The 23,297-nt window shown below is 40.0% G+C and overlaps 1 protein-coding gene across 1 annotated transcript in view; it reads left to right on the forward strand.

Annotated features, from left to right (window-relative positions):
• Positions 1 to 920: 920 nt before the first annotated feature.
• Positions 921 to 23,297, forward strand: part of C17H8orf34 (chromosome 17 C8orf34 homolog) — a 294,894-nt gene continuing 272,517 nt past the window's right edge. The window contains 3 exon segments of the mRNA XM_059042628.2: positions 921 to 1,389; positions 1,391 to 1,459; positions 1,461 to 1,595. Coding sequence (XP_058898611.2) covers positions 1,255 to 1,389; positions 1,391 to 1,459; positions 1,461 to 1,595 — 339 coding nt within the window. The 5' untranslated portion in view covers positions 921 to 1,254.

Genomic DNA, 23,297 nt, shown 5'->3' on the forward strand with positions numbered 1-23,297 from the left:
TCCGGAGCCTGTGCTCTGCAGCGGGAGAGGCCACAACGGTGAGAGGCCCGCGTACCACAAAAAAAAAAAAAAAAAAGAAAGAAAGAAAAAACACTGACACCAATAAAGATATTATGAATTACAGAAATCCAGAAAGTGGTGAAAGAAAAGGAAATCTACACTGTTGCAGTCTGCTTTAGGATAACTGCTCCCTTCATTCTAACTTTCATATTTACTAATATAAATCTTTTAATTTTGATAGCACATCATGGTTAGGAGACAGGGAACTCGTCATTGGAGCCCTCAATGATATATTTTTTTGTTTGTTTTTTGTTTTTCCACAAGAAAGAGCTTGTGAAGGAACCTCTGCTGTCTGGAGATCTTCCCTCGGAAACTGCTGCATAATAAAAGTTACTGGCTAAATTTGAGGAGCTCAGGAAGCATCTATAGGAAACATCGTTAAGTGCACTAGCGTAGTCTTTGAGACGTAGCTATAGATATATAGCCATAATTATGTGTGGGTTGTAATCCACATAATTATATGAGGATTAGGAAGGCAAACTGGGAGGGAGGGCTGGCTCGCCTCCATCTCTTCTTCCTGGCAAAACTAAACGTTTGCCCCAGCCTCTGGGCGTCTGCACCTTGGGAGTTTCCAGCTGAATTCTCAGCCCGTCGACTTGCTCCAAGCCAAGCCAGACCGCCTGAAGGAAGGCAACTTCATGTTCGTGGCAGACCCTCAGAGTCAAGCACCGTCTCACAACTCTCCCCATCTCGGACCCTGAGCTAGAGGGGGCGGCGCAGGAGGTGCGAGGAGAGGCTCAGAAGGGGCGGTGGGGACGACCCCCTTTCGAACTGCCTTTGTAGCTGCCAAGGAGTAGCCAACAAGCGCCAGATTTATGTGCACTTTGAAAGAAGCACCTTCACCATTGGCTTTCGGAGCGGCGCTGTCGCTAGGGAGCAGCGGGCAGGGCGAGCAGAGACTGGGAAGAAGCCCGGGAGGGTGTTCCCGTAACCTGGGAGAGCGGGCACCCACCGTCGGCGCGGACACGCACGCACACGCACGCTCCCCGCGAGTTCGAGCCCCGCAGCCCCGGCCCGCCCGAGGGCGCCCCTCGGCGCCGTTCTAGGCAGAGCCGCGCCTCCCGGCTCGCCTCCCGCCCCCTGATTCCAGCCGCGGCAGCCCAGAGAGAAAGGAACCTGGAACCTCTGCTCCAGGTGCCCCCGCGCGGGCGCGGCGGAGAGCCGTGGGGCTGCGGGAGGAGGGGAGCGCGATGAATGAGTGCTCCCCTCGCCTCCGAGTTGTCTGAGTTGGCGGCGCCGCGCCCCGGCTTCCGGCTCTCGGCGCCCCACGCGCTCGCGGCTCCAGCGGCTGCAGCCCACGTCCGCGCCGGGAGCCGAGCTCGCCGCGCCGCGCCGCGCCGCGCCTGGGGAGCCCGGGCTCCCGAGCTCCTGTCCCGGCCCCGGTCCAGGGGAAAGCAGGGGTGTCCCCGGGCAGAGGCGCTCGGCTGCGCGGTCTCCCACACTCTCCGCGGCCCATCGGTCTCTCCATGGCCTCTCATCAGCAATCCCGGATCCAGGCTTACCTGGAGAAGAACAAGATCGGTCCCCTGTTTGAGGTAAGGTGGTGCGGGCGGTCCCGTTTGTCTTTTGGGGGTTCAGGACACCCCTGAGGGAAGGAGGGAGACAGAAGAGATGCGCGGGAGGGGCGCCCCTGTGGCCCCAGTTCTCTCTGTCCGGGCCAGGTGTCCTGGAACGCGGCCGCGCGGGCGCTTCTTCGGTTACCTGGGCGCGGACAGGTAAGCTCTGGAGGGACAAGCCTTACCCTGGCAGGGCAAGTTTGAGGTGTCTGACTGTCCTGCACCTTGCAACCACATACACGGGGCCCGGACAGGCTGAGACAGACGGATGCACACACTCAGCCTTACACACGCTCACTTTCTTCCTGGAATTCACACTGTCTTGCGCGTTTTCCCCCAAATGTAGGCAGTAGTAGAACCCGTAAAAGGTGGAGGAAGTGCTTAGCAATGGAATGGAATAAGGTTACCTGGGAGAAAACTGAACTGGTAGGAAGTAGGCTTCGGTAGGTGCGGGCGTGTGGAATGAAATTGTCAAGCTGAGGCGCTGACATTGGTCTCTGGATGAAAGGAGAATCCTTTGCCTTGCGGCCCCCCTACCTGTGTTAGGGGGAGAGAGGGGGCAGAGAAAGATTCGGGGAAAGCACACGCATGTTTATGGGAAGGAGACAGCTCTGAGCTGTTTTCTCTCGTCATCAAAGAATTGATGACAAAAATACAGTAGGAGAATGGAAAACCGGGAGAACAGGAGAAAATGAGAACGGGGGACTTGAAACCAGGTACTGGCAAAGCGTCCCTCCGGTTGCCAGGGCTCTGGGCAGCTGCAGAGGCCAGCGGGGAGGGACGCCCACGGCCCCCTTCTTTCCAGTCCAACCGTCCAGCTGGGCACCGACCCGCTGCGAGAGGACGTGGGAGGGTCGAGATCCCCGCCCCCCCACAAAAAAAAACCCGTTGTGGTCATACTTGGGGGTTTACATGACCGCGGTGTCTTAAGGCTGAAACGCGGCAGGAGGAAGAGATAGCAGAGGATGGAACACCTTCTCCAGGACTGAAGAGAGGAGAATGATAACTGCAGAGAAAATAAGACTGCGAATTAATGTCCCAGCACAAAAAGGGAGTGGACAAGGGTGTGATCATAACGGATTTCACATAACCAAAATTGGCAAAATCCCTTGTTTTTCGGACCAACTTTTAAGTTAACCATGTACTGTCTTGAGAGATATGACCATTTTTTCAACTGAAAATCACTGTTGTATAGTCATAAAGTCCTACAATATATGTAGGACTTGATTCTTGTTTTTGCGAAAAGTGTTAGCAAAGGCAGTCCATATACAAAAGCAGAGTAGAATTGCTGGAGATACTAGAATTCCTTTCTTTGCCTTTAGTGTAAAGATTAGAGACTATACACTGTATTTAAAGGAAAAATATAATAACCCTCTGTGGCACAGTGTGTTAATTGTATCAAAAGAAACATAAAATTAATACATTTAGAGGGTTTCTTCTCTAGAATATAAGTACACTTTCCTAGGGAGAATAAATGAATTGTTTTTAATAGATGCTATTCTCATTTGCTGACTTTTATAATTCCCCAGATTCTCTCCAAGTGACAGTAATAGAGTTTGGAATGTATGTAAACTTTCTATATACATAATTAGGAAATAAATCCAACTTGGTTTTAAATGCTCACTTTTTCAAATGCTCACTAGATAGTTCCACTGCTGAATCTTAACGGATGGCAGAATTGTTACATAAAATCATTAGACCTCCTCACTAAAAAACAAACAAGGACAAAAGTATATGCTTTGTATTTTATTCATTTTTGGGGGTAACATTACATACATCCCCATTTGCTTGGATTGCAGTGATGAGTAGTTAATTTTTAAGGGTTGATGTGCACTTTAAATAATTAAAGGGAGAAAATGGGTAAGTTCTCTTCTACTGATATCAAGTCCTTATGCAACAGATTTGATCATGAGAGAGCTTCGTTTTGAGAGTAGAATTACATGTACTTTACAAAACTGGAAAGTCTCCTCATACTTGAAAACCAGTGGAACTAGTGTAAAATGGACATATTGATCTATCATTCTCCTCAAAGCTCCCAGGCCTTTGGTTAATAGTTCTCATAAAAATTGCTTCAAGAGATCAGAAGAGGAGCCTAGGAACCTGAATTTAGTAAGAAGTAGCACAAATAATGGTCACATATTTAATTCCTGGGCCACATTGTAAGAAACAGTGACATAAGCTAAAATCTCCATTTACCAATTACAAATTGAAATAGGTGATACCAAGTTTTATTATCTGTGATTTGTGGTGATGGTTTTTCGTGCTGAGGCACTGGCATTAGTGACATAGCTTTACTTTAGTTTTGAAAATATATAAGACCTGACAATATGTTCCCTTTACAGATTTTGTTAGCTAGGTCTGTTTTAAGAAAGCTCACCGAAGCGAGGCACTTTAAAGAGAGCACGTGAATGTTATTTAAAATAGTAGCAAAGGTAACATATACTGGTATTGAGAATACTTATATCTCATTTTTTTTAAACCTGTACAGTTTACTGAGTTTAGTTTATTTCTTACTTAGTTTATTTATTTCTAACATTTTATCATTTGAGAAGCTTATAAAAGTGCTGCACACAATATGGTGTTTCAAAAACTACTTTAGAGTGAAATTAATCTTGTTTCCAGGTGATTTAGAAGTATACATTTCTACTACCTTTAACTATGTTTGAAGATATGTTGAGGCATTACAAAACCATGCCTAGAAATCGTTGCATTAGAGTCTTGGGTAATGATATTTTAATTAGGTAGTATGACACTATAAGGTGAAAATGGTAATAATGACTTAGATTCCACAAACTCTTTGAAATGTTTGTAAGATATAACACTTCTAGTGCTCTCATCAGCTTGCTCAGGGCAGGCAAGGAGTCAGCAGTCTGGCATCAATCTATAACGAATGCTTGATGTTGCTACAGTAAGTTAGAACTATAATCTTAATATAGATTTCACACATAGCTCCTCACTTAACTGGCAAGATGTGAAATGGTTTGGCTCCCACCGAAGTAGAATATTTTTGCAACATACGTAGGTAAGATGCATGGGGCAAACATAAGACTGATCTCAAAGCCTAGGGCTAGGCACCTAACAGTCAAAGAACTCGGTGATCAGAAATTCTTTTGCTTATTAGGATCAAGCCATCTACTTTGTTTATATTGTAAGCAGTTTAACTTAATTCCCAGGAGGTTATATGATGTGAAACGTTGCAATAAACTCATTATTTTTAATATAAAGGAGTACACAATTTTCAGTTTCTCTCATCTTGTTAAATAGAATAATTATTTGAATATTATGGGTTGGAATGGTGCTCAGGGAAGCCATATGTCTTGGTTTGGGCCTAGTCACACTCACAAGAGTGGGAAATCCTGCACCATATGATATCACTTATATGTGGAATCTAAAAATTGATACAAATGAACTTATTTACAAAACAGAAACAGACCCACAGACATAGAAAACAAATTTACAGTTACCAAAGGGGAAAGGGGGGAGGGAGGGGTAAGTTAGGAGTTTGGGATTAACAGATACACACCACTATATATAAAATAGATAAACAACAAGTTATACCACAGGGAACTATACTTAATATCTTATAATAACCCATAATGGAAAAGAATCTGGAAAAGATTATACCTTGATAAATATATGTGAATCACTTTGCTGTATACCTGAAACTAACACATTATAAATCAACTATACTTCAATTTTTAAAAAGCAGAATAATGCAGACTTCATACAATCCCCATAGAATTTTTAAATCTCTGTCTACTGAAGATGTGGCAAACTAAGTTCACTGCATTTTCCCAGATGTGGTCTGACCCACTCCAAGTAGAATGGAATAACTTTACAACCTTCTGTGTTTACTTCAAAGTACCTCTACTCACATAGTCTAAATTTGTGTTAACTGATTTGGCATATATATTATAAGGTGGACTCATCAAATGCATGGTCAACCGTAGCAACCAGATTTTGTGTTCTAAATGATATTCCCCATTAAGTGGAACCAGGTATCCTTGGAGAAATGGTTAATTCAAGGCTTGGCACTAGGAAATACAAGATGAACCTGGAACATCTTATTACGCTAAAAAGTAAGGAAGTGGTCAAAGAATGATAGGAACATGTCCAAAGAACATAGAAGCCAGCTTGAAGAGGTTCCTATTAACTAAATCTGGGACAATTTAAGAAGCAAAATAAAGAATGATAGTAACATTATCTTACTGTATAAAATAGGAATATTTTATTCCACACATTCATGGGATACATGAATGTGTTCAATTTATAGGGAGAAGAGAAAGCTTTACCTTATCATAAGTACAATGCCAATTAATAAAACTGGAAGGGATGATGGAATTAGAAAATCACTACTTGGCAGCCATCTTAGTAATAATTCGGGCAAGAAACATTAATCAATGCTAAAACTAATGGGTGAAAGTTGGATGAGGAATGAGATGTTACATAATCTCTAGTATCTTTCCACAAAATAGATGTTAATTATAAAGGGAAAAAAGTAACTCTGTAGTGAAGAGACCTGGCAGACACTACTTTACTCAAGTGTTGTGCCCCCTGTTAGGATGCATTTAAAGCAACATGGCATCGCTTCTGTAATATTCCTGCCCATCATGCATGACTTGAATTGAATAACGGGAAAATATCTGATAAGCTTGATGGGGAAATTCTGCTTATCTGGAGTCTTAAAAAATGTTAAGATCATGAAGGTCGAGGGAGGTCTCAGACTGAAGAGACGTGACAAGTAAGTGCAAACTATGGTTCTACAGTTGATACTTCTGCGATGAAGGACATTTTGGGGAAAGTTGGCGGAACCTGAATGGGGTCTCTAGGTGAAGGGTATATGGAGTTCTTTGTGTTGTTCACATACTTTTTCTGTAAGTTAAAAATTATTTCAAAATTCTAAAAAATATTAAAAATAGAAAAGACATCTAAGAAATGAATATTTACAAAATAATGCATCCATTGGGTTTCTTTAAACATTAAATTATGTGAGTGTAGTTAAGAATTGTTATCAATGATTTATACATGGCAACCAATGAATAATAAACTAAAATTCTGAGTAAAGAAAATTTACAATTCTGGTTAATTAAGCATATGCATTTTCCTCTACTCCCTCTCAAAATTTTATTGAAATATCAGCAAAAATATTAAAAAACTAAATGCATAAGAGTGCTGGAACACAAGAAAGGGTGTTGAGGCAGAGATACTGTTTCTGTTTGTTTATGAGTGGTGGCATCTCCTTTGCACCTACATATGATCAAGTGTCATAGAGTCAATGATATGTGGTGAAAATGTTTGCAATTTCCTGGAACGTACCTAAAATACATGGACTCAGCTGGGACATCTTCTCATATTCCTGCCCTCCTTCCTGCTGTGTGGAATGCCTCTTTGTAATACCTCCTTCCTACCCTTCTTTACTTCTTCCACAACCCCAGGCAACCACTGATCTCCTTTTTGTCACTAAGGTTGGTTTTCCATTTCTAGAGTTTTGTATAAATAGAATCATACTCTGTGCTCCTTTCAGCGGGGGAAGGTGTATATCATTTTGTACTTGACATCATTATTTTGCAATTTGCCCATGTTGCATCATGTATCAGTAGTTTACTTCTTTTTATTGCTGAATTAGTATTTTGTATGGATTTATACTTTTGTTTCTCTTGGGGACCTGGAATAGGTTGGATGGATCATATGGTAGGTGTATGTTTAACTTTTTAAGACATTAGCCACTGGTTTTGAAGCTTGTACAATTTTACGTTCCTACCAACAGTGTGTGAGAGTTTCAGTTTTTCACTATTCTCACCCAAACTTGATATCATCTGTCTTTTTAATAATAGCCATTCTAACTGGTTTGTGTGGTATCTCATTGTGGTTTTAATTTGATTTTACATTGTTGCCTCACTCTTACCCCCGATCTAAGGCCAATGTCAGTGGAGACCATGTGGGGAGCCTGGCCTCCTCCCACCCCTGACAGTAATAAGGCATTCCTCTCCCTCCCCATTGGGGTTGTGTCAGAAGAGGCCTGGAGAAGACTCAGGACATGTGGTCCAGTGGTAACAAGGCCACCCCTGCCATGAAATCGGTGCCAAGACACATCGAAATTAAATTTCTGGGGAAGAAAGACAAGAAAAATTTTGAAAGCAGCCAGAGAAATGCAACATTATACCTATAGAGGAAAAAGCAATTAGAATGACACCAGATTTCTCATCAGCCCATGGAGGTCCAAGGGAAGTGGCACAATATTTTTCAAGTGCTGAAAAAAAAGAACCTAGGATTCCATTAGAGAAAATATCCTTCACAAATGAAAGGGATAAAGAGAATTTGTCACCAGCAGGCCTTCCCTAAAAGTATGGCTCAAGGAAATTCTCTAAACAGAAAGGAAATGATGAAAGAAGAAGGAAGTTTAGAACATCAGGAAGGAAGAAAGAACATGGAGAGAGCAAAAATATGAGTAAATATAATACGTTTTCCTTCTCCTCTTGAATTTTCTAAATTATGTCATGATTGAAGCACAATTATAACAATGTCAGATGAGGTTCTAAAAGTATGTAGAGGAAGTACTTTGGAAAATTGTATTATAATCAAGGAAGGGTAAAGAGGTGCAAAGAAGGTAAGGTTTCTATACTTCACTTGAACTGGTAAAATGACAATACCTGTTGACTAATTGTGTATGTATAATGTAATACCTAGAGCAAGCACTAAAAAAACTATACAAAAAGATGCCCTCAAAAACGATAGATAAATAAAAATGGAATTTAAAAAAATGTTCAAGTAAACCCCAGGAATAGGAAAAAGAAAAAAATAAAACAGAGAATAAACAGAAAAAAAAATGGCAGACTTTAGCCCTAATATGTCACTAATTCAATTAAATGCTATGGTCTAAGTATACCACTTAAAAGAGATTGTCAGAGTGGATTAAAAAACATGACCCAACTAAGAAACTCACTTCAAATACAAAGATATAGGCAGGATAAAAGTAAAAGAATGGAAAAAATACTATGCAAAAATCAAAAGAAAGCAGGAGTGTCTAAATGTCAGATAAAGTAGACTTTAGAGCATAGAAAATTATCAGAGACAGGAATTGTCATTTTGTAATAATAGAAGGGTCAACCCACCAAGAAAAAGAGCAATCCTGAGTGTGTATGCACTGAGCAGCAGAGCTGCAAAATGTGTGAAGCAGAAACTGATAGAACTAAGAAGAGAAATAGACAAATCTGTAATTATAGTTCAAGACTTCAAAACCCCTCTCTTGATAACTGAGAGAACAACTAGGCAGAAATTCAGAAACACTGTAGAAGAACTCCACAGCACATCAGACAACAGGGTCTAGTTGACATTTGTAGACCACTCCACGCAACAGTAGCAGAATGCACTTTCTTTTCAAGTGGCATGGAACGCATACAGAGAGAGACCATTCCCTGAACCGCGAAACAATCCTCAGTTGAAAACATACAAGGTATTTTCTCCATCACAGTGGGATGAAACTTGAAATCAGTAATAGAAGGAACACAGGAAGATTCCCAAAACACTGGGAAACTGTGCAACACACTTCTACATAATCTACTTGTCAAATAAGAAATCACAAGGAAATAAAAACCCATCTAACAATGAAAAGGAAGGTATGTCAAAATTTATGAGACACAGCTCAAGCAGTACGGAGAGGGAATTTTACAGCACTAAAATGCATAGGATAAAAAAGTGGACTGGGACTTCCCTGGTGATCCAGTAGTTAAGTCTCCGTGCTTCCAATGCAGGAGCCACAGGTTCGATCCCTGGTCGGGAGGATAAGATCCCACATGCTGTGCAGGCAAAAAAAACTTTAAAAAGTGGACTGATGTGTGTGACTGGTCTGAATAGGACCTCTGCTTTCTATACCATTCCTCTGTGCACTCCCAATAGTACAGGACAGTCTATCCAGAGGGAGAGAGGACCGTTCCATAGTGAAGGATGTGTGAGCATCAGTAATCTGCAGACAATAGGTATCAGTTCATATATTATGTCATGTCTTGTATCTAGAAGTAGATATTAAAGTTTTATTTATTTATTTATTTTGGCTGCATTGGGGCTTCACTGCCGCACGTTTCTCTAGTTGTGGTGAAGGGGGGCTACTCTTCATTGCAGTGCGCGGGCTTCTCAGTGTGGTGGCTTCTCTTATTGTAGAGCACGGGCTCTAGGCCCACAGGCTTCAGTAGTTGTGGCTCGCGGGCTCTAGAGCGCAAGCTCAGTAGTTGTGACGCATGGGCTTAGCTGCACCGAGGCATGTGGGATCCTCCCGGACCAGGGCTCAAAGCTGTGTCTCCTGCATTGGCAGGCGGATTCTTTTTTTTTTTTTTTTTTTTTTTTTTTTTTTTTTTTTTGTGGTACGCGGGCCTCTCACTGTCGTGGCCTCTCCCGTTGCGGAGCACAGGCTCCGGACGCACAGGCTCAGCGGCCATGGCTCACGGGCCCAGCCGCTCCGCGGCATGTGGGATCTTCCCGGACCGGGGCACGAACCCGTGACCCCTGCATCAGCAGGCGGATTCTCAACCACTGCGCCACCAGGGAAGCCCTGGCAGGCGGATTCTTAACCACTGCACCACCAGGGAAGTCCCCAGGATTACTTTAGCTGTCAATCCCAAACCCAGTCCATTCCCAGTGGCAAGAATCAGACTGTCTTCTGAATAAAACTCCAGGAAGAATCTGTTTCCTTCCCCACAAAGGAAGAAGGTCTAATATAGTTTTCACATCCTTACAGGCAAATTAACCAAGCATGAAGCTTATCTCTGTCTATCTCTGCCTGCCCTCCTTCATGGCAACACTGGCTTAGATAACATTTATTGGAATATCATTTTAACCATTGTTGCAACTCTTGCTTTTCTTTCTGACTTTGCTCCTACTCTTTCCATTGCTGCAAATTCATCTGTTCTTTTTTTTATATATACAGCAGGTTCTTATTAGTTATCCATTTTATACATATTAGTGTATACATGTCAATCCCAATCTCCCAATTCATCACACACACTCACACACCTGCCACTTTCCCCCTTCGTGTCCATACGTTCCTTCTCTACATCTGTGTCTCTGTTTCTGCCCTGCAAACTGGTTCATCTGTACCATTTTTCTAGGTTCCACATATATGTGTTAATATACGATATTTTTCTTCTCTTTCTGACTTACTTTACTCTGTATGACAGTCTCTAGATCCATCCACATCTCCACAAATGACCCAATTTCGTTCCTTTTTATGGCTGAGTAATATTCCATTGTATATATGTACCACATTTTCTTTATCCATTCATCTGTTGATGGGCATTTAGGTTGCTACCATGACCTGGCTATTGTAAATAGTGCTGCAATGAACATTGGGGTGCATGTGTCTTTCTGAATTATGGTTTTCTCTGGGTATGTGCCCAGTAGTGGGATTGCTGGCTCATATGGTAATTCTATTTTTAGTTTTTTAAGGAAACTCCATACTGTTCTCCATAGTGGCTGTATCAATTTACATTGCCACCAACAGTGCAAGAGAGTTCCCTTTTCTCCACACCCTCTCTAGCATTTGTCGTTTGTAGATTTTCTGATGATGCCCATTCTAACTGGTGTGAGGTGATACCTCATTGTAATTTTGATTTGCATTTCTCTAATAATTAGTGATGTTGAGCAGCTGTTCATGTGCTTCTTGGCCATCTGTATGTTTTCTTTGGAGAAATGTCTATTTAGTTCTTCTGACCATTTTTTTCTTTTTTAAAGAACATTTATTTATTTATTTATTTATTTATGGCTACGTTGGACTGATCCCTTGATCATTATATAGTGTCCTTCCTTGTCTTTTGTAACATTCTTTATTTTATAGTCTATTTTATCTGATATGAGTATTGCTACTCCAGCTTTCTTTTGATTTCCATTTCCATGGAATATTTTTTTCCATCCCCTCACTTCCAGTCTGTATGTGTCCCTAGGTCTGAAGTGGGTTTCTTGTAGACAGCATATATATGGGTCTTGTTTTTGTATCCATTCAGTGAGGCTGTGTCTTTTGGTTGGAGCATTTAATCCATTCATGTTTAAGGTAATTATCAATATGTATGTTCCTATGACCATTTTCTTAATTGTTTTGGGTTTGCTTTTGTAGGTACTTCTCTTCTCTTGTGTTTTCCACTTAGAGAAGTTCCTTTAGCATTGGTTGTAGAGCTGTTTTAGTGGTGCTGAATTCTCTTAGCTTTTGCTTGTCTGTAAAGCTTTTGATTTCTCTGTTGAATCTGAATGAGATCCATGCCGGGTAGTGTAATATTGGTTGTAGGTTCTTCCCTGTCACCACTTTAAATATATCATGCCACTTCCTCTGGCTTGTAGAGTTTCTGCTTAGAAATCAGCTATTAACCTTACAGGAGTTCCCTTGTATGTTATTGTCGTTTTTCCCTTGTTGCTTTCAGTAATTTTTCTTTGTCTTTAATTTTCATCAATTTGATTGCTATGTGTCTCGGCGTGTTTCTCCTTGGTTTTATCCTGCGTGGGACTCTGTGTGCTTCCTGGATTTGGGTGGCTGTTTCCTTTCCCATGTTAGGGAATTTTCGACTATAATCTCTTCAACTATTTTCTCGGGTTCTTTCTCTCTCTCTTCTCCTTCTGGGACCACTATAATGCAAATGTTGTTGCATTTAATGTTGTTCAGGAGGTGTCTTAGGCTGTCTTCATTTCTTTTCATTCTTTTTTCTTTATTCTGTTCCATGGCAGTGAATTCTACCATTCTGTCTTCCAGGTCACTTATCTGTTCTTCTGCCTCAGTTATTCTGTTATTGATTCCTTCTAGTGTAGTTTTCATTTCAGTTATTGTATTGTTCATCTCTGTTTGTTTGTTCTTTAATTTTGCTAGGTTTTTGTTAAACATTTCTTGCATCTTCTCGATCTTTGCCTCCATTCTTTTTCCAAGGTCCTGGATCATCTTCATTATCATTCTGAATTCTTTTTCTGGAAGGTTGCCTATCTCCACTTTATTTAGTTGTTTTTCTGGTGTTTTATCTTGTTCCTTCATCTGGTACATAGCCCTCTGCCTTTTCATCTTGTCTATCTTTCTGTGAATTTGGTTTTTGTTCCACAGGCTGCAGGATTGTAGTTCTTGCTTCTGCTCTCTGCCGTCTGGTGAATGAGACTATCCAAGTTCATCTATTTTCTTCCTTCCATTGCTTCCATGGCTTGGACCTTCCCTTCATTTCTCTTTACAGCATTATCTGATTCCTTCCACATGTCACTGATTCCTGTTTAAACAAAGAAACACATATTAAAAATCCAAAAAAAAAAAAAAAAAAAAAAAAAAACGAAAAGAAACCTGACCAGTGTAGGCCACTTTCTAGAAACTAATAAAAAGCAATTACTCTCTTAGCTGTGCCAGGGTACCTTCTGATCCTCATGGGTGCATATGTCTACACCTCACCCTTTGTCTTGTTGTATATTAATCTGAGGCTCTATGGTTAGAGAAAATACTTTCAGAGCCTTTGAGATTTTAAAGTATGGTCCAATATGCCTTTAAATTTACTTGATAAATTTAAAAAATATTAGCTGCATTTTTCCCTGACAGGAACAAGATGTACTTGAAAGAGAAATTGAGTTTCAGTTCAGAAAAATAAGTTGTAGAGAATGAAAGAAACTTGAAGAGAAATCGAGCATTTAATTATGTTTAATTGTCACTGTGGAAATTTCTGTTTACAGTATTGGCATTTAAAAAAAGATATTTTCAGTAGTGACATTTTGATTAGGATAACTTTCTGCTTCCAACATAGTGTGTTTTTATCTTTATTTGGCTCCGTGGCTGTCAAGGCAGCAAAACTGTTAATAAGCTTTTTTAGATTGGATGAATGCAGGTCCCAGATGTCTTGGTTCTAACTGGGGCTTGTTGTATACATTGCTATTTCATTGACATAAAAAACCACTTTATGCCACGCTAACTGAATTCAGTTGTACAACTTGGTGGATAGATATACTTAAGACATTGGTGAGCTCAGCAAATATTTTATATGTGCGACAATTTGGAAGGAAACTCGAGGATTGAAACCCAGGCTCCGCAGAATTCAATTCAAAGCAATCAAAATTTACAACACATGCACTTGCTTCAGCAGTTGTTTTTGGGAAAAATCTTTCACTCCTTTTTGAGTGTCAAATTATGCCTTGAGGCTAAATTCCAACTGAGGGTCAATATTAATAAATTAGGTAAAAAGTGTAAGCAAAAAGATGGAAGCTAGTAAGATAAGTTATCCTAGAGAAAAGAAGACTTTGAGGTGACGGAATTACAATTAAGAATGGTAGAAGAAACTCTCATGAGCTAAAGTGTGAAGGATTTCAGTTATTTAGTACAAGAATAGGTTAATGAAAGAATACTTTGGCATTTTTACTGCATAATAAGAAATGCAACAAAAAGCTTGACTACCTTGGCTAGTTTCATTGTCGCATTTTCTGAAGGAGGAAGATTAGGCTATGATTGTCTCCAGAGGGAAAACAATAAACTTCATGAATCTGTATTCAAAAGCCCCGCTCTAAGTTTAAATCTTCCAGAGGGCCTTTGTGGGTTAATTAACTATGCTCTAATTAATCCACCACATCCCTGCATTTCATGTGTAGTCAGTATTGTATTATGTTGTTTTATGCTTTTAACAATGCTATTGTTTTATCATGCCTGTTTTTCATGTGAAGAATCTTAGCTTTATAGAGTTTACATAACTTTCCCCAAATATACAGAGCATAAGTGAGGGAGATGACGTGTACCTGGGATATGTCTGAGTCCAAAGGTTATACTTTAAAATTTTTTTATTTTTAAAATATTTTCAGCTTTATTGGGATATAATTGACATATAATATTTGTCAGTTTAAGGTACACAAAGTGTTGGTTTTATACACTTTTTTTTTTTTTTTTTTTTTTTTTTTTTTTTTTTTTTTTTGCTGTATGCGGGCCTCTCACTGTTGCGGCCTCTCCCGTTGCGGAGCACAGGCTCCGGACGCACAGGCCCAGCGGCCACGGCTCACGGGCTTAGTCGCTCCGCGGCATGTGGGATCTTCCCGGACCAGGGCACGAACCCGCGTCTCCTGCATCGGCAGGCGGACTCTCAACCACTGCGCCACCAGGGAAGCCCTTATACACTTTTATATATTGTAAAATGATTACTACCTTAGTGTTAGCTAACACCTCTATCATGTTACATAATTACTATTTCTTTTTTGTGGTGAGAACATTTAAGATCTACTCTCTCAGCAACTTTCAAGTATATGATACAATATTATTAACTATGATCATCATGCTGTACATTAGAATCCCAGAACTTGTTCATCTTATGACTGGAAGTTTATAACTCTTTGATCAGTATCTCCCCAATCCTCCATGTCCCTTCTTCTGGTAGCCACCATTCTACTCTCTGTTTCTATGAGTTTGGCTCTTTAAGATTCCACATATAAGTGATATCATACAGTATTTGTCTTTCTCTGACTTATTTCACTTAGCATCAGGCCTTCAAGGTGCATCCATGTTGTTGCAAATGGCATGATTTCCTTTTCTCATGGCTGAATAATGTCCGTGTGTGTGTGTGTGTGTGTGTGTGTGCGTGTGTGTGTGTGTGTACACACCACATCTTCTTTATCCATTCATCCATTGACAGATATTTAGGTTGTTTCCATATCTTGGCTATTGTGAATGATGCTGCAGGGGACATGGGAGTGCAGATATCTCTTTGAGATCCTGTTTTCATTTCTTTTGGATATATACTCAGAAGTGGGATTCCTGGATCGTATGATACTTTTAATATTTTGAGGAATGTCCATACTGTTTCCATACTGGCTGTACCAGTTTACATTCCCACCAACAGTGTACAAGCGTTCCCTTTTCTTCACATCCTCACCAACACTTGTGATCTCGTCTTTTTGATGATCAAAGCTCATACTTTTAGCTACTAGGCTAGTTTTCCCTCTATCTACTTCGACTCTCCACACTGCCCAATACAGCAGCCACTAGCCACATGTGACTGTTTAGATTAAACTAAATGAAATTAAATTAAAAATTCAGTCCTCATTCTCACTAGCCATATTTTAAGAGCTCAGTAGTAACATGTGGCTGCTGAATTGGCCACAGCAGACATAGATTATTGCCATTATTGCAGAATATGTAATTGGACAGCATTGCCTTAGCTTCAGAGGTATCTCCTTTTCCCATTCTCCCTGGCCTTCCAACTATTCCATGCAGTGAGATGCTGTTTTCTCTGGGCTCCCATAACACCATCCTCTCCTAGTTTTCCTTCTGCCTCTTTAAACCATTTCTTCTCTGTCTCCTTTGGGAACTCTTCCACCCCCACCTCCTCTTTAAATGTTGAATATTCTCAGGGCTTAGTCCTAGAGCTCATCCACTTCTATGGGTTCAAATTTCGATTTGCTGACAATTCTGAATTTTCTACTTTCACTTCGTATCATGTCTTCTGATATGTCTCCATCCTTGCCATTTGGATTTGTTTCCAGTTCCACCTTCCTGGGAAAGAGGGCCTCATTAGACAAGAATTAGAAAATGACAGGATGACTCTAGTGATTAGAAGAAGAGTATTATCTTTCCCTTTGAACCAGACATTGGGTCTGGATATCTATGAAGCTATTCAGTGCAGCAGAGGTTAAGGACGGCATTGGACTGAGAACTAGGAAATGCAAAAGACAGGCAACATGTAGCTGTCATCCTTGGTCCAGTGCACACTTGAAAGTGAAATTATCTGAGATCATTATCATGACTGTGTTCATGGTTTTCTTACTTCATAATCTTTAGTAAAAATGTTACTGAAAATTCTGAACCTATTTCAACAGTACCGTATGGAGCACCTTAAGGAGAGAAACTTTTGCCTAAATTTGGGTAAGAGTTAACCATGAAAGTATGTCTTCCATCCCTCCATCCCCTACTTCACACCCATGTGGTAGTGACTGTGATTATCTTGAGTTACTCCCGAGGTCTATGTCTTGCTTTTGTGGTTCAGCCCTTTCCCCATCATGAAACTATCCTTCCAGTGTTAATATTGAACTCTATAGTTTTCAATATTACTAAAAATGCACATTCCTCTTAAGCTGCCTACTGAGAGGAAATATATTTGTGTCTGGAAGATTTCTTCAGGGTTTTATATCTAATGTATACATCTATACCTGCGATATGAGGATGATGAAGATTCTAAGTTATCACATTCAAATTTGTGCTTCAAGTTGTAGAGTGTGCAACAGAGCACCTTTTGGGGAAGAAATTAGGAAAATACTCCCTCACCTCTCCTCCCCTTGCCTCCACCGAGCCTATCCTGATTCTTTCTATGGTCATATCCTTTCTATGGCCACCGGTATCTCCATAAGTACTTTGCAGCAGTGTACCCAAGAGAATTTTCTGGTAGTAACTATGCTGGAAGACTATTGAATGAAGGACTCCAGGTTTATATCATTAGGCAGTCTAAATGAAGCTGTGCAGCTTTTCCAGTAGGGTGGCAGGTGTATTCCTGTTTTACTAAAAGCAACATACTAGACTTTGGGATCGATATGGGTGTATTTTAAGCAGTCGGCCATTCAGATGTGTGTCCTATTTATAAGGAGATACTTAACCGCAGTGCCCTTTCTCAGCAGATACAATAGGATGGGAAGCTTTACCCATTTTTATAACTTGAACTAAAGCTAAATCTTTACAGGTAGAAATTGTTCAAATTCTGCTTTCTGCAACTACTAATTTAAAATTTTGTTTGCATCTCAAGTCAACATCAATTTAGACTTCTCAGCCCATTTCTTTGAAGTTTTAATCGGTTCCTTAATTACATACAGAGGGAACAGATAGCAGCAAAAGCAATGCATGAGAAGAATGTGTATTTAATGACTTTTGCCAGTTTAGTTTTCTACATACAAATGTATTGCTGTTTGTATCAATTCTCGGAGATTTGCTGAGTAGCCCTAACATCATGTTTGGAATGAATGTGTATGTAATCTGTGGAGCCTCTGCTTCTGGCTCCGTGCTTTTGTTGCCAGTGTATCACTTTACTTGTTAAATGAAAGAAGAGAAGATTAATTGGTTAATATTAAAATTCTAAGATTTATGGTTAAGCATGGTATAATAAAAAACACTGAGTACTGAGGAAGAGAAACAATGCTCAGCCGACGCCAGTATGAGTTAACTGTGTACAATTTACCCTCGGCTGTTGCTGAACACTATCAGATTAATTGGCTAAAATTGGTTGTTGAAATACAGAAAAATACTTTGACAAGGAAATTGATTCAGTTACTATGTGTAGACATAACTGTTATTTCCACTTAACCAAAGGTATTGTTCTCTCTCTCTCTCTCTCTGCATATATTTTGAAAGATTGGAAGTATAGGTTCTAATAATATCATGATGGAACAGAGCTCATGGTGGGAGCAGATGGTGAGATTTTAGCAGATGACATGGAAAAAGTGGAATAATTCTACCTTTATTTTGCTGATATATTTTCTATCAAAAATCATTATCTTTAAAAAACTACAAAATAGGATGTTCTTGATTAAGAGGAAGCTGAAGATGTAGAAATGAGAAAAAAGAATGCACTACACTTTTAATCAGTTAAAGCTTTCTTGTTCCAGAGCACTTATATCCTTCTGAATGTAAAGAACTTGGATTGAGGTCATAGTACCATGGTGTACCCTCTTTAATAAGCTGACATCTAGCCACAATTACTACGTGTCAGTCACTATTCTAAGCACCAGGATATATCTTATTTGATTCTCACAACAATCCTATGTGGTAATTTTGTTAGCTCCATTTTAACGATAAGGGTATTGAAGCAAAGAGAGGTTAACTTGCTTAAGGTCATACATTAATCAGATAGAGGAGCTAGGATGCAAACCCAGGTATTTTTATATCAATATCCCTGCTTTTCATCCCCATGCCAGATTTGCCAAGCTGGAACGTAAAAGTGCCCAAATATGGGAGGCAGGAAAATGATTTTTAATTTTCAAGGTAATAGACTGGGTATATTCAACAGAAGACAAGATTAATTGTCCTATAGTAAAATCAGAGAATTTATGATTAAATGTTGATTAATAAAATCTGCGTGCTTAGAGTGGGAAATATGTGCCACTGAAGCCACTATGAGTTTATTGAAAACAAATCATTTCACTCTATCTCAATCTTCCTTTCTGATGTAAGATAACTAGGCTTACTGATAAGATCCATTTAGGAGACATTGCCTGAGATTTTTTCCTAGGCAATTGGAAAAGTCTTCCATATGCCTAAGATGGTTATGTATAAGGTAGAGAAATGTGGATTGAGTGATAGTACAGTCACTTGGAGCTTGTTGGACCACCCTGTCCAGGAGGATGCACTGGTGACTGATGTGAGCCTGGAGGGCAGTACTCAGTGACTTGCTGGTGCCACAAATGTCCTGGTCAATATTTTTACCAATGACTTAGGTGATGAAAGGCAAACTATATTTTAAAAATTCATGGATGATATAATCAGAATTTTGACAAACCGAGCCTGGAACTTAAGATGAACAATATGACCCTTCATAGGAATAAACAAGAAGTTCAGAATTTAACTGGAAATATTCTAAATGCAATTGTCATTGCCATAATGGCTAGGATAATGAGAAATGTTTGAAATATTTAGAAATACTAAATTTAAGAAATAAAACTTAAGGGGAACATCACCTATGTCTTCAAATACATGAAAGATGATTGTATGGAACATATATTTTTTTCTGTATATGTTCAGGAGACAAAACTGGAATCAATGGGTAAAAACAACATGGGTAAAAACAACAATTTCCTGATGATATTAACTGTTTAAACATTGAATGGTTTATTTTTTCCTTCTATAAGCTCCTAAGGGTTTATGACATAAGAGATTGGTCTTAGGTAACTGCCAATTCTACTTGGATCTCTGTTATGATTTGAGAAGTGTTAAGGGATTCCCTTCACCTCTTTCCAAAATGCCTTTTACCACTTGAACTTCTGTAAACCTTTAAGCTTCCATCTGATTTATGGCATTAGGGCACGGTTTCTCAGCCTCAGCACTGTTGACATTTTGGACCAGATAATTCTTTGCTGTGGGGGAATGTGTTGTAGGACATTTAGCAACTCTACCCACTAGATGCTAGTAACACTTCTCCCAGTTGTGGCAATCAAAAATGACTCTTGACGTTACCAAATATGCCCTGAGGGAAAACATCACCACAGATTGATAACCATCGCTTGAGGGAAAGGCATTAAATGTCTTTGCAAAATGCAAATGTTCGTAGGAGGTATATAAACCAATTACCAGTCAAGAATACAAGATGAATGGGACTTCCCTGGTGGTCCGGTGGTTAAGACTTCACCTTCCAACGCAGGGGGTGTGGGTTCAATCCCTGGTCGGGGAGCTAACATCCCACATGGCTCATGGCCAAAAAACCAAAACATATAACAATATGAAGCAATATTGTAACAAATTCAATAAAGACTTTAAAAATGGTCCACATCAAAAAAAATCTTTAAAAAAAAACAACAAGATGAAGGAAACATGATTTTTGGTTTTTTTTTTCCCTAGCAGAATAAGCTGCCTCCTTCTCTAGCCTGAAGGCTCTTGCTTTGTACTTTCAATAGGTCTTTGGAAAATGTTCTTTGTATTACTGCTAATTATGTTTTCTCTTACCCTCTAATTCAATTATAAGTTTATTGAGGGCAGAAGCTGTTCACGTGGTCACACTGCCCTGCCCTTCCTGCTCTACCTCAGCATCTCCCGGTGTCTTGTCCAGTAGATGCTCGAAAAAGTAGCTGTTGAATGAGCACATGAATGAATAAGTGAATGAAGTTGCATTTGGGATGAATCTTGAGTTAGAAGAAGATTTTTTCAGGACAGTAGGAGGTTTGGGAGGTGATGGAGGCATGCCAGGTCAAAGGATGACATGATCCAAAGATGGGCCGTGCTGAGACTGGAATGTTTTCTTGGAGGAGCAGTTTGGTGTAGTTGGCTCACAGTACACGTGTATAAGGATGGTGGACGGTGGTGATGGAACGATAGACTGGTCCCAGACATGGATCAACTTTAATGTCAGGCAGGAAGTCAGTACTTAAGTAAGTTACCAACTATTTAAGTTGGTAGGTAGGTGAGACTAGCTAATATTTGGACATGTTAGTGCCCATCAAATTGCTGCTTTAGGAGGATACATCTTATAGTGGTGTGTGGGGTGACTGGGATGTAGAGAGCATTAGCTGGTGTCAATTAACAAGGGAAGGATGATGGCGACCCAAATTAGGTTGATGGTAGGTGCAACTGGAAAGGGAGGCAGCAGGTGGAGGCTATTAAACAGGACATGCAATTGAATAGTTGTAGAGTATGTGAGGGTTGGGTAGGAGGTTATGGAGTATGTGAGGGTTGATCAGGATCAAATGTGAATTAATGTGGATTAAAAAGGTAATGTTAGTAATAAAAATAGAGAACCTGGGTGGGGGGTGGGGGGTGGTGGTGGTGCTCAGCGCTGGTGGTGGAGAGGATGATGAAAAAGGTCCCGAAGAGAAACAGAGTTCCTACAGAAGAAGACACTGAATTAGATGGAGATTTTCCACAGACTAAGAGAATTCGATTCGTGGTACTGTGTGTCTATACTCCATTTTTTTCTAAAGAAAAAAATCATATAGAAAGCCACTCTTAATGACTGGGCAGAACTAAAAACAATAAAAAGGAGCTCTTTCTTTGAGATACGTACTTCATTGTTTACTGAAGTCTAAAATAAACGCAAAACAGGCAGTGGAGCACGAATGTGACATTTCTAGTGAGTGTTTCTTTTTCCTTTTTAGCTCTAGTATGTGTATGATATGTTATTTCCCCTCACTCAGTGTTTGGGCATTTAGCTTCAGTTAGTAAAAGCCGCTTAATTGCCCACAAACTTGAACTTTCTATGATAGTTGTAGGACTTCTTTGACATTTAGGGAGCTACTTTCTGACTTGCACCGACTACATTTCCTGGTAGCGAGTTCATGGAATGCTTAATTGCTTTCTACTGTTGATGATTATTTTCCACTGATCATTTCCAATAAGAGTTCCATGAAGATTGCCTCTAGTTTTTATCCCCAAGACCAATTTTGAGGTTTTTTTTTTTCTTTTTTCAGATAAAACAGATAATTTATGTCCCCCCCCCCCTTTACTTATTATTCCATGGAGAAAATTCTTCACAAAGCTTGTAAAAAGAGTTTGGAGATAAAATGCAATTGCATATATATTTTATTTAGCAACTCCATCCTTTAAGCTTGCTTAGCCTCATTGTATTTTTCTCCAGAGCCTCAGTGGAGTTGAACATAGCTGTCCTTCCTTATAGCGGTCATAAGAAGTCTCATCTGATCACCTCCGCTGTTCAGCCAGCTGGAAACCACTCCTCCTCTGAGGTATCAAGTGTCTGTAACCACTTACCACCCATGTCACTATCGTATGCATTTTGATATGAGTATTTTTTTCTCTTCTATCAGATTTTAAGTTCCTTGGGAGTAGAGACCTGTTTTCCTCCTCCCCGCGTTCCCCACCTGCCCCCCCCCCACACACATTGTTTAGCAGACTGAGGCAATATGGTGTTGTGATACTGAATCTATGAAGAAATGAACAAATGGGTATACATAAAGTTATTTTTAAAGTTATTCTTTCTGGATACAGGTCAATGGCTTGATGCGAAAACACAGTGCAGGCAAAGGAGTGGTACAGAGGGCCAATAGTATGGCCTGTGCTTTAGACTATTCTGAGGAGTAGAAGGACGTCATATCCTTCAAACCATCTTCCGTGGATATTGTCTTGCTAAACTGGCAGTTCTCAAAACTCGAGCGTGTATCAAAGTCGTTTGGAGGGTTTGTGAAAGCACAGATTCTCGGTGCCGTTCTCAGAGCTCTTGGTTTAGTGGCTATGAAGTGGGACCTAAGAATCTGCACATCTGGTTCCCAAGCATGTGGATGCTGATGGTCCAGGGGTCCCACTTTGAGAACCACTGTTCTAAACTGAGCTTTAGTGAGTGTCATCAGTTTCACATTAGCCATTTCTGATGAGGATCTGTACTGTGACCCTTTTGCATAGTCTGTTGATAAAGTGTGCATGTCAATGGTCAATTACAGAGTGTGTTGCCCACCAGAAATTCAGTGAATTGAAGCTTTATCACTGCTAATAAGATCTGGCATCCAGATTTTAGTATGCCTTCATTATATAGGGGTTTATTAAATCCTCCCTCTCTGCTAGAAAATGCAGATAGACTAGTGAGCCAAATACTGTCTTCATGGAACCTGTAATGTATCAAGGTAAAAGAACAGTAGGTAGGCAGTTATCAAACTTGAAGATACAGTTTCCATCTCAGTGATCCGGCATGAGCTAGGATCTAGGATCACAATTTCCACATCTGTGATGATGATGATACTTGCATAACTTCCATAAATTAAATGAGGTATCATAAGGTGCTTGTATACTGTCAAGTGCTACTTAGAGGTGAGGCACAAACTATAAAAAATAAGAATACGCCTAGTACAGGTAGGAGGGACCATGATAGATAGAAAGAAATATGACTGTACAGCATTGTAGTGGTGACTTATAGGCACATTTTGAGCACATCCAACACCTAAGTCTACTTGTGATCCACGTTGCTGTTCATGGCACACAGTCCTCCCTCTTTAAAGGTATGAACTTATTTTGTAATTATTATATTATAAAAGGCATGGGTGACAATCTCTTTTTAAATTGTTGCTTAG

This window comes from Kogia breviceps, chromosome 17 (genome assembly GCF_026419965.1).
Source record: "Kogia breviceps isolate mKogBre1 chromosome 17, mKogBre1 haplotype 1, whole genome shotgun sequence".
In the NCBI taxonomy this organism is placed as follows: Eukaryota; Metazoa; Chordata; class Mammalia; order Artiodactyla; family Physeteridae; genus Kogia; species Kogia breviceps.